This window comes from Pleurodeles waltl, chromosome 7 (genome assembly GCF_031143425.1).
Source record: "Pleurodeles waltl isolate 20211129_DDA chromosome 7, aPleWal1.hap1.20221129, whole genome shotgun sequence".
NCBI classification, from domain to species: domain Eukaryota; kingdom Metazoa; phylum Chordata; class Amphibia; order Caudata; family Salamandridae; genus Pleurodeles; species Pleurodeles waltl.
In genome coordinates this window covers 282,544,270-282,557,975 of record NC_090446.1, presented here as the reverse complement: position 1 = coordinate 282,557,975, position 13,706 = coordinate 282,544,270, and the positions used below count along the sequence as shown (strand labels likewise).

At 39.4% G+C, this 13,706-nt stretch overlaps 1 protein-coding gene across 4 annotated transcripts in view; it reads right to left on the bottom strand.

Moving 5' to 3' along the window:
• Window positions 1-13,389, bottom strand: part of SPATA2 (spermatogenesis associated 2) — a 175,997-nt gene extending 162,608 nt beyond the window's left edge. Inside the window, exons 1-3 of one of the 4 annotated variants that reach the window (XM_069243657.1) lie at window positions 13,220-13,389; window positions 11,122-11,200; window positions 2,926-3,361 (exon numbers count right to left, since the gene is read on the bottom strand). In XM_069243657.1, coding sequence (XP_069099758.1) covers window positions 2,926-3,240 — 315 coding nt within the window. In that variant the 5' untranslated portion in view covers window positions 3,241-3,361; window positions 11,122-11,200; window positions 13,220-13,389. Of the gene's footprint in view, window positions 1-2,925; window positions 3,362-11,121; window positions 11,201-12,916; window positions 13,105-13,219 lie in introns of those variants that run through there. The other 3 variants (XM_069243659.1, XM_069243661.1, XM_069243656.1) reach the window with 3 other exon arrangements.
• Window positions 13,390-13,706: the final 317 nt, after the last annotated feature.

The window sequence follows — 13,706 nt, the reverse complement described above, 5'->3', positions numbered from 1 at the left end:
TTATTAACTGGATGAATCATTTAGCTGAGAGCCCACTTCTCAAATGCTGCAGTGATATCTCTTCATGCATCGACTGGCATACAAGCTCAGTTTATTGTGGATTTCAAGGACGTTTTCCCCCTCCATACAAAGGCTGAATTTGGCCACAATGGAATCAGAAAGAAGTTCTGTAGTCAAAGCCGCTTTCATTAGCACAACCTGTAAGGAGGGACGTTCTTTTGATGGAGGACCTTTGGCCATACAGAAGTGCCCTTTTGGCAGGACATCCGGGCAGGCGGCATTCTGTAAATTCAACAAAAAATCCATGTCCAGAGAGCTCTGTTGGGAGGCTAATGTTCACTTTACATTGGTGACCTTCAGAAGGTGAGTGGTAGGGCTCAGGAAACCTGACGGCAAGTTTCACCCTCCGAGGTCAAAGGTATGCCTCAGATTAGTTAATACTGATTGGACAAATATTCTTCTAAGGCAGCAGAGAAAAGTGTTTCAGTCTCAAATGATGAGGAAATATTAAAGCCACAGCCACTGGCTTTACAGCAAAACACTGACGCCAATACCAAATACACTGAAACCAAAGTAGTTGGCTTGATAGACCTTGAAACTCCCAAAGCCCGGGGAACTGTAGCACGACAGTTACATTTTCCAGGACTGAGCATATTTCCAAAGTGTTATAAGGCTCAACGTAACCAGCAAGTTCTGAAATCCAAAAATTTTTTATGAAATACCTAGCCTAAAGGGGAATTGCAGCTCACATTTTTCAGTAGTTAGAGGAATATATATATGTATGTGTGTGTGTGACAAATGAAATAAAGATTTGTTATAAGGAATTATACGACATACTCTTCAGCAACATTTCTCGTAACATTGTACTTTAGTCAACATTGCCTTGGGCACCATAAATCCTTAAAATCCACTACTGTCCTACCATAGGTCAAAGCCACAATAGTTGGTCTATCATTTCAAACTTCAGTTGTGTTCAATTTCTATTTCTTCATCCAAAAAAAAATACAAAAAAAACAAACCGGGTAGCACCCCACTGTATTCATATGAATGTCTCATTTACTATCTACAGTCTACGTAACTCAACTTCATTAAACCTTAAATTATAAACAACTGAAGAACATGCTCAAGTTATGTACCAAATTTCATCCTCTCAGTTCATCAGAGATCTACTCTCTTGCCCTTCAAACTTTATGCTGCTTTTGACACAGCTCACCGTACCACTCAAAGTACAACAGGGTCAGTTTCACAAATTTTCATCTTGCATCTCAAGCCCCTTCGTCTCTTGTTGCGCTTTGAGCTCTATGCCACTCAGCACCTACCCGGGTACACTTTAAGGCTCCAGACATGGGCACACTTCGTTAACATATTATACACCATTGCTGTAACATCTATACCCAATGTTTTCTTGTACCACCTGTATGCAACACACCTTCATCAACTGCACATCTTCCAACACTAACCTCCAACTGCAAACAGTCATTGTCTGGCACTTTGATTACTCCATTTCACATGCCCTATGTCGCTTTGCTTCCATAACATACAGCCAATCTCCTTGACTGCATCTCCTGCGTCATGAAAAACATTTGAGCGCTCAGAAACTCCAGCATACATCTCCAAATCATTTATTCCACTTACACGGACCGTTACCACATTTATTTCAATTAAAAATGCAAAAAGGCAACACCTAACAAAGACTTGAAATACTTGCCAGGGGTAATAAAAGTGACCTTTCTAAAACGCCTTGCAGTGTATATAATTCATACAATCAAATTTCCATTCAAATACTATTAAACATACCCAATATACAGAGTCATCACAAGGATGATTTGGTATCCACCACTAGGTCTCGAAAAGAATATTTATGTTTGTTTAACAACCATCTCTGAACCTGCCCCAACTTACTTCAGAGAAACCTTTAACCCACATAAGCCTGATCATAAATCACTGCTCTGCCAATCATATCTAGGGTTCCCCGTTTTCCGTTTTTACAAATCAATACACAGAGAAAACGTTGAGTTTTCGGTCTGTATTTATTTTTAAAAGCAGGAAAAATACAGATAATTTGGCTTCTTTTAAGTGACTCTCCATACTGAGATTCATGAATTTCAGGCCAATAGCTGTACATATTAGCAGAGTGGGGGTTACAAAGCTGAATGCCGTTTGCTTAAATTACTACATATCTCAACGTGTATTAGTGTTATAATGCTATTTTTTTCATGCAGGTTTCTTATTGTATTAATATTCTTGGTGTAATGTGCTAAAAACCTGTCAGGCATCAAAGTATGAGTACCCTTGTCTTCATTAAATAGATGGAAAAATATACAAGTTATCACTCTCTACCTGTTCACAGAACACAAAGTAAATATGAATAAATACCAATAAGATCCCAAAAAAATAAATACAGACAAATACAGACAGCAATGGTCAAAAAATAAATACCATAAAACCGGGAGCCCTAATCATAACCCAGTCATCATCGTAAAAACATGAACTACAATATCAAGGTAACAAAAATTCCTCTTTTTGGGTTCCTTAAACAGAAAGTACAACATGTACATTTTTCGCCCCATCAACTCTTTACCCTCCTTCAGGATGACCATGAATACTAATATTTTGAGACTTGAAAACCAAAACAACTCAAAGACCTGGTTTGGAGCCCCAATTCCAAATAACAAATGGTCTTGACAGGACACTTTCTGAAGGTTAAGCCAAATACTCTTACGTACCTTGCCTTTGTCAAATCTTAATTCGATTCCTCATCCAATTCTATAAGTGTGCCTATCCAAACTGACAGTCATCTTCTTCTATACTTTTAACATGGTAAGCATTTCTGATAGCATTACTTCACAAAAATCAATATCATTAAACATTACAATTTAAGCAAAAAAACTGAAAAGAAAAAAATATATATTGTAAAGAGCTCACCTTAATGGTTTTAAATTCTTTCTTCCATGGATAAAGAAAAAGATTAATCCCAACAGTCTCTAACATTTCAATAGCCTCGTAGAGTGTGTGCAAATTTGATGACTTCGTCGATTTCAGTGAATTTTCGGCCACCTCATAAAATTTTATCAACCGGAATCTATAGCAAGGATCAATTTTATGGAGGCTGAGTAAGGCTGAAGCAGCAGTTCTAAGATAGTCATCATTGTAGCATTGTTTGTTCTCAGATGCATCCACTTTTGACTCGTGAAAGTGCACATACTTTCTAAATAAGTCGTCTTTATATTTTGTATCCATCGAGATTTACTTTAATTTGGAAGCACAGATACATCATCTCTTCCATGGCTTTTTTGGGACAAGGAACTTAGCTGCAACAAGACTGTAGCAGACGGGCATTTTCAGTCTTCAGTGGAAAACTCTGAAAGTTAGAAGAATTGGAAAGTAAGTTTCTGAAAACAGGCTTTTCCAAAAATCTCATTTGTTAACGGTGAATTCAGATGGTGGATGTGTTTTGTGTGTGTGTGTGGGGGGGATACTTTTCTAGGATCTGCTGAATAATGTACTGCTGGCATCAAACAAGTGCAGAAGAAAGCATAGAAATTACAATTGATTACATATTTCAGTCTAAATCTGCATAACCATACCACCCTGAAATCTTGAGTGACTAGCATTAATTAAATCCACAAGCAGCAAAACGCCAAACACATTCCTCAATAGATTTATATATAATTGATGGTTGTCGGAACGGTTACTTCTGTAGACAACTGTAAAACTAACATGTGTTAATGAACACACGGAAACAATTATCAGTGGATGGAATAAAAGAACTTATTACTATCGCTTGCAATCTTTGGAAACCTCAAAATGACCATTCAAATAAAACAGCTTCAGCAAAGTAGCATCTAAGCTTCCCAGCTTTGGAGTCTCTGGAAGTCTTGATTCTCAAGAAAAATGCTGTGCCGTCATGTTGACAGCTAAAGTGATTTTATATATTTCTTTTTTCTCTAATAACAGACCGGGTTAGTCACCACTGTGTAGTTATAGTGAGGTCAGCACTTGCATTGTTTACTTCGCTAATAACTTGGGGACAGTTTAAAGAATCTTCATGAACATATCCAAAAAAAACATTTCATCCACTCGGGCTCCTTCCTGGAAACTTTTGTGAGGATACGTCAAGCGGGGATGGGCGGGGAGGACAGGGTTTTGGAGGGGGATTCAAAATTTTGATTTCCCATGTTAATTCCCATAGGGAACTTTGCAAAAGTGATATAGAAAAAGAAAACAGCTGAATGCAGTTACACCAATTTTGACATTAAGAGTGTGTTTTGTTATTTGGTGTACAACCATTCAGCCTTTCAACAAATATATATATATATATATTTTTTTTAAAAAGAGGTGAGCGTGGTGGTTGTCATGAAGGGGGTTACAAAAACAGTTATATATAGACTGTAATTATTTAGATCTATTCTGACTAGCCACTTTAGAGGAGAATAATCAATCCCTATTTGCTGGATATAACCTAAACATTATGTTGTGCCAATCATTACAAGATTCAGGGACAGACCTTGTGTCTTGAAAATGAATTTATACATGGAGACACGGTGAGCTTAAGGGGAACACGGGGAACCCTATACTTTATTAGCTCGTCGCAAAATGGACATGTTGTGGCAGTGGTTACAGGATGCGCAGTCATGATCCCCACTGAAAAGTACTTTAGTGAATGGCAGGTTTTGAATGTAAAAAAATTGGCCCACACAAAAGGTGATAACATATTTTAGACACCATATAATCATTTGTTGGCTATACCATACTAGTTTTTGAAATTAACTTGTTTCTTAGATGGTTTTACCTAGTGAATAAGGCGTAACTTCAGCTGTGATTTGATGAACCTTGTTTAAGAAAACAGTTTTCTATCAATGTGTTTTCATAGAAGCGATGGCCAGTTCTCCAAAAGCTAAAATGAAAGCACATTCACTGTAAATTCACAAGACGGTCCTCACCCATGTGAGAATAAAGTTTGACCTATTAAGTAAAACGTACTTCAACAGAAGCAGGAGCCTGTCAGTTAACTACCCAGTGTTCTACGAGAGCCTTCCACTGTGTTCTAATGAACTAATAGAGAGGTAACATTTTGTATTTATGACAGAAGTGCTGCATCTAGAAGCCATCTTGGTGGATTTAAAGCTGCAAAATCTAAAGCATTTACTTTCGAAGTGAAAAACATGAGAAAGGTGATTTCTGACATAGAAAGCAGGGTTAGTGCTGTAAGAAGTTAAAATGAGGACAAGCAGTGGCGCGGAGAACAGGAGTAAGGAAGCAAGGGTACACATACAGACAACAGAGGGTGAAAAGAGGTGGCATGGGGGAGGACTTCAAGATGACCAAGGAGGAGTAGCATCTGGAGCAGTGGCTGCAAGGAGTGCAGGAGTGAGACGGCAAGTGTATGCAGACAGAACTGACTGCAGGCAGGAAGAGGGGGCAGGGGCATAAAGCTCACCGCAGAGTGATGGCTAATGTTTGGCCACCCATGAGGGTGGGCCTGTCCTAATCCCACCACTATGCATGAAGTGTTGGCTGAATATGACCAAACAAAACACAGACATTCACTGTGAAAACAAAAACAACAAAAAAACCTAAAAAGGTAGAGATATTATAAAAAAATAATAATAATATCACAGTAAAAACAAAGGTTAAAATGACTCGTGTTGAATTATGTTAAAAACGAATGTTTATGACAAATTATATCCATACTATATATATATATATACACACACACATACAAACTTCTGGTCACCTCGTGCACTGTTTATGGCTTCAAATATTACATCATGCATAACTGCATAACATGTTCAGTGACACTGACTACATCATCCAATTTTATGTGTGCGTTTGCTAAATGCTTTTCATACTGGGAGGTATCCAGCGAGGTACATGTAGATCAAATTGTCTATAACCTTAATGTTAATGGGTGTCTACACTGACATTGTTAATAGCAGTACATAACTAACGTTAGCATGTGGACAGAAATCCACAGGTGAATAATGTATTGCAAGGATACGCTTACGTTTTTCCTCTCATATTTGGGCAAAAGGATTTTGATTTTAACCATAACCTATTTGTTAATGTTTGTGTGCAACTCACACTAATTGTGCTCATTCTCTGACTTGTTTATATGAAGCACACTGAGCACTTGAAACTGTGCACAATATAAATTTTACAATGGTGAACGAGATTCGCCTCAAGTAGAAAGTTTTTTATTTCACTTTGCCTCCTTTGAATTCATTATCACATATGAGAGCACCTTGCAATTTTTAAATACATGAATTCAGGGTGTGCACTGTATAAAACACTTTATGGAATTTGATTTAATAAAGTATAATGTTGTTTCATTTATAACAACCTAGGCCACCCTGAGGGTGTATGACAACAGACTTGCCTCTTGGGTCACAAACGCCATGTCATTGGGGGGAGGTGTCCTGAATTGCTATAGAGCCAGTAATGGGCACTATAAAGCAATAAACATCTTGTTCTCTCCCAAGGTCCACACCGACAAAGGCCCCCTAAGAATAAAGGTTCCTTCCATTAGTTAGTTTTAACCCTTTTTCCTTCACCTTTTTAGCTAATCTACTTTGCACACACATTAGCTTGGCTCTTCAGACTCCTAAGCTGCTCTGAAAAGAACTCCGACAAAGATCTCTCTTTGGGCATTGCACAACCTGCCCGATGTGAAGAATATCCCAATGATGAAGCATGCACTAGTTGGTAGGTGAGGGCTTGTGTTCTGCAACTAAGTTACATTTGATAACCTGTCTGCGTCCAAGCTATCACAACAGATAACGCTACTTCGGAACTGAACACTGTGCGACTATACTGTAGTGAGATGACTTGCCAACTCCGCACTCCATCCATTCCAAGTACTCTGATGCAGCTCTGAAACAGCAAGGACTATTTCAGAAAAGCATACATCTGCAAACTATGAATATGGGATTTTGCAAAACAGCTGTAGAACCAGTAAAAAAAAAATGGAATAATTATACACAACTGGAAAGAAGCTAATTCAGATTCATGAATTGTCCTTAACATATCTACACCCCTTTGGAGTGCAAAATGATAGAGAACCTGAAAAGACAAACTTGAGAACCTGAAAACTAGTTATCCAGATGCCAACTGGCTCCTAACTGGCAATTTTAACCCTAATCTGATCCGTTCTGGGGTTTACTCAGAACAGTTGAGCATTTTAAATTATAAAACATGGAAAACTGCACTGCAGGTCAGACAGATAAGTAAAAAAAAAAAAAAAAAAAAAAAAAACCACACACACACACACAATCTAGGAGAAGCGCAACTGGATACTCTTAAGCAATTTGATTTTTGTGCCCTGAACAGGCAATGTAAAGATGATCAGCGAGCAGCCCCACTCGAATTATGTCAAACACAAACTCAGTTTTGGATTACACTATTGCGAGTTTAGACATTTTTCACGCAATCTCTAGCCTCCAAATAGGCTCATGAATGGACAGCTATCATCTTCCACATAACGCTGACAGTAGCCGACGCTCATGAATCTTTGAAGAAGTCAGAATCAACTCAATCTTATAGTTTCTACCTAAAAAGACTGAAGTAGAAAGAAACAGACATAGTTCTTATTATAATGTATTGAAAATTGTTTCTTCAAGCATGATTATATTGGGAAGATGCCCCAGGGATATTGATAAATGCTTGGTCCTCTTTCACAGGAACACTTTTGGAAAAATTCACACCTGCAACTGTCCAGGAGCCATATAATGTCTATCTTACTAACGGGAAAAACAAACTATTTACTAAATAGTTAAGGGGTGAAAAGCGTATATCATTAAGGAAGTAAGAGCTTACTGGAAATTTCTGTTATCTCCAAGACAGGCACAGTCTCAGAATTTAGGGACAATGAGGACATCGTTCAAGGCTGCCATATTAAAAGCCAAATAGGATTATGTAAGTCAAAAATGGCTAACAATACATATGTAGGCAGGGAAATCTGAAAGCCTTTTGGAAGTTCATTAATGGTCTAACTTATTGGGGGGGGGGGGGGGGGTCATAGAGCACATACTGCAAATAACGTAGAATTAGCATGGACAAAACATGTAAATGACCTTTATGGGTCGACAAATTCCAACTGTTGTGTGTCTCACAACCGTGAAATTTTGCTACATAAAGACCTTTCCCCTTATAATACAATACATTAACAACAGATTATTAAAGAAACAAAGTCTGAAGGTGCACCAGGTCCAAGTGGCCCTCCAATAGCACTATATGAAGCAGATAGGAATTTCTGGTCAACTAATATGTGCATATTTTTAATACCAGTCTGTTTGCTAATGTCAAAATAGAGTCATGGAAATACTATATTCCATCCTATCTACAAAAGTGGGAAAAAAGATAATCTGATGAATTATAGGCTAATTGCCTATTTTGATATAGAGGCCAAGCCCTTTGCTAGCCTTTTACTGAAGAACTTAAAATGGTCTCAGTGAGATCCAGGATTCCACAAAACTGGTTTTCAAAAAGACCTTGGCCCCATAACAAGCTTAATGACTCTTTCAGCAGTTATTGAGGCCTCAATTCCAAATAAATCTCCAATTTATGCCTGCTTCGTGGACCAAAAAAAAAAAAAAAAAAAAAATCTATATCAAGGAAAAAAAAAAAAAAAAAAAAAAAAAAAAAAAAAAAAATCGGCATTTGATAAGGTTTCACGGAAGACTCTGGGCTATATTAAGCAACTAGAGGTAACCCCAACATTACTCCGTGCCAGTCAGCTCCTATATCACCTGGGTGGTGGTCTAACAGCTACAAAGAGGATCGAAGCAAGCGAGTCTTTTAAACAAGGCTGCATTTTTGCCCCTCGGTTATTTAACTTAGAGCAGGTCTTAAAAACAGTCTGAATGAAGTTAACTTGGACCCTCCCCGGTTAGCTCTAACTCCCTCCACTGTCTTCAATATGAGCATTTATGGCCCTGCTCAGCAACTCCTATAGGTCTGAAACGTTTGATTACATATGGAGGATAAACCAGGAAAAATGGATTGGAAATGAATAACGAGAACACTAAGGTTACGGTATTTCGTAATAGCCACAAGAAAAAAAAAAGTCTTGACTGTCGAAAAGTTGGATACCACCAAGATATATACAAACTTACGAGTCATCTCTGATTCCCAACTTCAATACACTCTGCATTTTCAAAGTGTTAAACATAAATCAAACTGATTATTAGTCTCATTTAAATCACTTCAGTCTAATATGGGAGGTCCAAAAATAATTACCATACTCAAAACAAATGAGGCTAAACTAATGTCATCAACCACATACGGTTCAGAAATAATGCCATGTTGAAGCAGCCACCTATCAGACAATATCCAGGCTATTTGTTTTTTTCCAGTGTCGCTTTAGACTGCAACCAAGTACAACACAGGCAAAGATACGCCTGGAATTCGGACTAGTTAATCAGGCGAAGCAATGCCAGATCGTACTTATTAAATTCTGCAAAAAATTTAAACAAGCGGCCAGTAAGTCTCTGACCTTGATAATTTGCGTCGAAGTTGGTTTTGGTCAAATAAAATACCCCATGGTGCGTTTACCTTTCGTCCGCACTTAGCTCTTTTGGGCTTAACTCGTTATGGGCCTCAGGTTCCTCTTTTAAACAAGCTGTAAATAGGTCAATCATAACTGCCTCATGACTTCGGGACAAAAACCGATTTGTTAAAAAATAAAACACTTATGCATGGTTTGGTTATAAAACCCTATAGCCGCTTAAAACCGTGGGTTTATTTGAGTGCCATGTTTTCCTACTACATTAGGTCAAAATTCATGAGACTAATGAACAACATATACAACAAAAATATTTTAAAAAAAACAATAGAACAGATTTAATTCCACAACAGAAGTGCACTTGGTCAACACGATCCTTTCAGTAATGTGACACAAAGAGGAAACATTAATTCACATTTTCGGCGTTTGTCCAAACTTGTTGAATGCATGTAGACATTTCCTACAAATATACTTTAAGACTCAACAAATAAGATCATGTAGGCAAACTGTAGTTCATTGGCCAAGTGGGACCACCCGCAACCATTGTAATTTTGTAAAATTCATGGACTGTGCTGAAACAAGGACGATATGGAACAGAGTTGTTAAAATGTACTTATTCTTAACGACTTTGGGCATCGACAGAGCTGATGTATGTTGGCATCCTTTGCAGTAACACTGCAATACTTGCAGCTACAACCATTTTAAAAATTATGAGTCGTCTAAATTATGATAATAATCTTAATTTGTTGCATCTGTATGTTAATAATTTGCTTAGGCTATGAATACTGCTAGATCCCCTCATATTGGCATGAACTTAACCTGCTGTATTATAATTCTTTTTTTTTTTTTTAGATATCCGACTTATATATTGACAATTGGAGGAACTTGTATTGGTTTTTATTACCTACCTGTAATAAAAGTTAATCTAATCTAAACTATGTCATGATGATGTTAAGTAAGAATTATTTTTAACGCCAATGTGCATTTTGCCCTAGTAAGGAGAATAAGAAAACAGTGTAGAAAAGTTAAAACATAAACGGACATAAAAACGCCCTGCACAACTAAGGACCAGCACACAAACAAATGCCTGACCTTGCGGCAAACGACCAAACACCTCTGATCAGCTTACCTCTCCCTCACAGCCCCCCCCCACCATTGATCTGCCGAGCCAACAACGGAGGATCATACTTCTTGCAGCTGAGGCTTGGAATAACCTCCTCCTGCACCTCAGGACGGCACCGTCACTCCAGAGATTCAGAACTAAAGACCTGGATGTTCAAATGATCATTCCTCCACGCAGAAATATACAGCTCCAGCGCCTCAATACCCTCACGAGTGATTTGCTGTGCTCTGTAAATGTTTGACTGATATCCTATTTCACTGTTTCCAAGGCACAGTAACAAAGTTACTGTCAGGGCAAGCCATTTCCTCCAGCGTAAGGACATCTTCCCCAAAACAACACAGTGAGTTGAGGGGGGTGTGGGGGGGCATTTCAAGAGTAAGTAACAACTTTCCACATTTACCAAGTTGTTTTACTTTAGCAAAGCAGAGAACACTGAACAGTGACAAAATAAAGTTGTCACCATGTTTGAAAGAAAACACTCTGCAGTGGGACTTACCTCAGATTCCTTAGTGCGTGGTGATCATTAGTATTATGGTTCGACAGTCACAATTCAATATGAGTTCTTCAACGGGAACCTAGAAAAAAAGAAAAAAAAAAAAAAAAAACATCTTAACACACATTTGAATACTCTTACTCTATTATTACTTATTTTCCCAACTGCTCTAAGATTTGGAAAGTCGAACATAAAGGCAGTGGAATCCCAGTTTAACAGGCTGAGTTTGTGGAATTGCTGTTACTGTAAATAGCAGGCAACACTTGCCACTTTTCCTACTTTAGTCTAGTGAAGGCAGACCCATGAAGGAATACTTCATTACTCAACAATCCATAAGAGACCGCTAGATGTAGCCTCGCATAATGGAAACTTAACCATCAGATTGCAAGTAAAGCACACAACCAACAGCATAGAACTTTAGACTTTCAAATGATCTGCGCTTGAAGTAACCGACTCATTGAGATTCGTTTTAACAACAGCAGGTGAAGGATCTCAATTCCTACCCCACCCCACCCCCGCCCACCCCAAACGACCAAGGGAATCAACGTAACTCTGCTAAAGTGACAGAACTGGGTAACAACAGCAATGACATCAATAACAAGTGACCACAATGTTTGCTCCAATCCGAGAAACAGATCGGACATGTGAAACGGCTGCAAATGTACCAGACTCCGGCTGCGAAGAGCGCTGCTGAGCCCCAATTAGCCTGTCACTGTACCTATCAAAACAGGCTGTTCAAATGAGGATGGCGTCTGAGCTGGTTCTGAAAGAGATGAGCTGCAATTTTTATTACTTATCGTCTGACAAGCATCTTGCCGCTGTTCTTCCGGTCATTCAGGGACGATACTCTTGATCTCGTGAAAATAACTGCTTGGCAGGAAGACAAAAGTGCAAGTACTCTACTACACCTGCCAAGTAACAAAACAACATTGGTACTGGATAGTCAATAATATGACCGATCTGTACACTTTACGATTTGCAGGTAGGCTCAAACAGCCTCATCCACTTTACAATAGGCAGTTGAGTGGTTTAAAGTCGGTCACCAGCTTCCTCTCGCACCTTTGTACTGCAATTAGGAGACAATATGAAACTATATACTCAACGGTCACAACAGGAGCAGTAACTTGGTTTCATTACCGCCGCTGCCAAGGATTTTGCTTAACGTAAGTGGATTGGAAGCTTTGTGCTTGTTGGGGAGATGTTTTGTAAGCTGTGGTCGTTATTCCCTCAGCCACGAGAAACATTGGGACTGCCATCCACCACAATGCGATGTCCGGAAAACGTTGCTTGTGTTCCGTTACTACTAGGGATAGAAAGAAGGCGGAAAGTCCCGGACTGCAGTGCACAGTCTTGTGACTACACACCACACCCACCTTGCCCGTGGCAGCACCGAATCTCATTCCATCACCGAATAACAAGGAAGACCTTTTGTTGCTGGGTTAACAAACAGTTACACAATTGTTGCAATCTCAAACACAAGTTTCACAATTTAGTACGCGAGTAATCATTTTTAATCCCATTTGAGTTCCACCAAAAATGATAGATGCACTTACAAAATCCACAGACGTACGATACATACTATAGTAATACAATATTACAATTTGAATTTTACAGTTTGCCAGTTTCACAAACAGAAAAGCGTAGTTCTCCAAACATGGGGTGAAAATGTCAGTGTCTATTGTGCGGTCATTGACCGTGACCATTAAACGTCTAAAAAGCGCAGAACATCAAGCCCATGCTCTATGGCGTAAGCGTAGCCTAAATGGAAAACCCCTACGGCAGGTGAGGGTGGACTCACCGCACGCGTACTGCTACCAGCGAAAGCCTGGCACTGAAGACTAGGGCTGCACAGGTGGGACGATGGTAGTGACAACACTGGCGTGAGGGGGGAAAGGTAGGCCTTCCTACACAGGACGTACATCGGCGGAAAGCAAATCACCGGGACTGGCAGGCTCAGTACCGGAAGTAGCAAAGGGCTAGTGGAGCAGGAGATGACGTGATGACGTACACGTTAAGGGCCGGGTGGCTCTTGCGTACTAGACCGAACACCAGAAATTTTGTCTAAGCAGCTTTCTGAACCTGTCTTTGTGGATTTACTTACCGCCAGAAATCCTGTTCGCGCAAGTCACGCGTTTTCTATAGTGGGCCACATTCCTTCGTCCTGGCTCTGTGGACAGACAAGTTTTATCACCCCTGCCCCGCAGCACTTTCAGGCTTAGTTAGTCACTCTGTAAAGCGTCACCACCGCTGCGCTTTAGTTGCTGGGTTGGGTGGGTGGGAGGGAGTAAAAAGGGGAGGAGGGCGAGCAGCAGCTAAACTCTGACCATGGGCACGTTCAGCTCTTTGAGGCACGCAGCGAATGAAAAATTGACAAGAGTTCCCTTAGCGAATCTTAGTCTACGTTAGTGTAAGACCTCGTCCAATGAAAACTGACCATATGCTTTTCGAGCCAATCATAGTATAGATGCTGATGGAAGATCGTTGTATTTTGCGTTACTCTAAGTAGATAAATATGGGCAGTGAGCGTCTGGCACCCAAAATTGTGATTCGGGTTGTCGCAATTACTAGACATGTCAAGAGACGTCCAT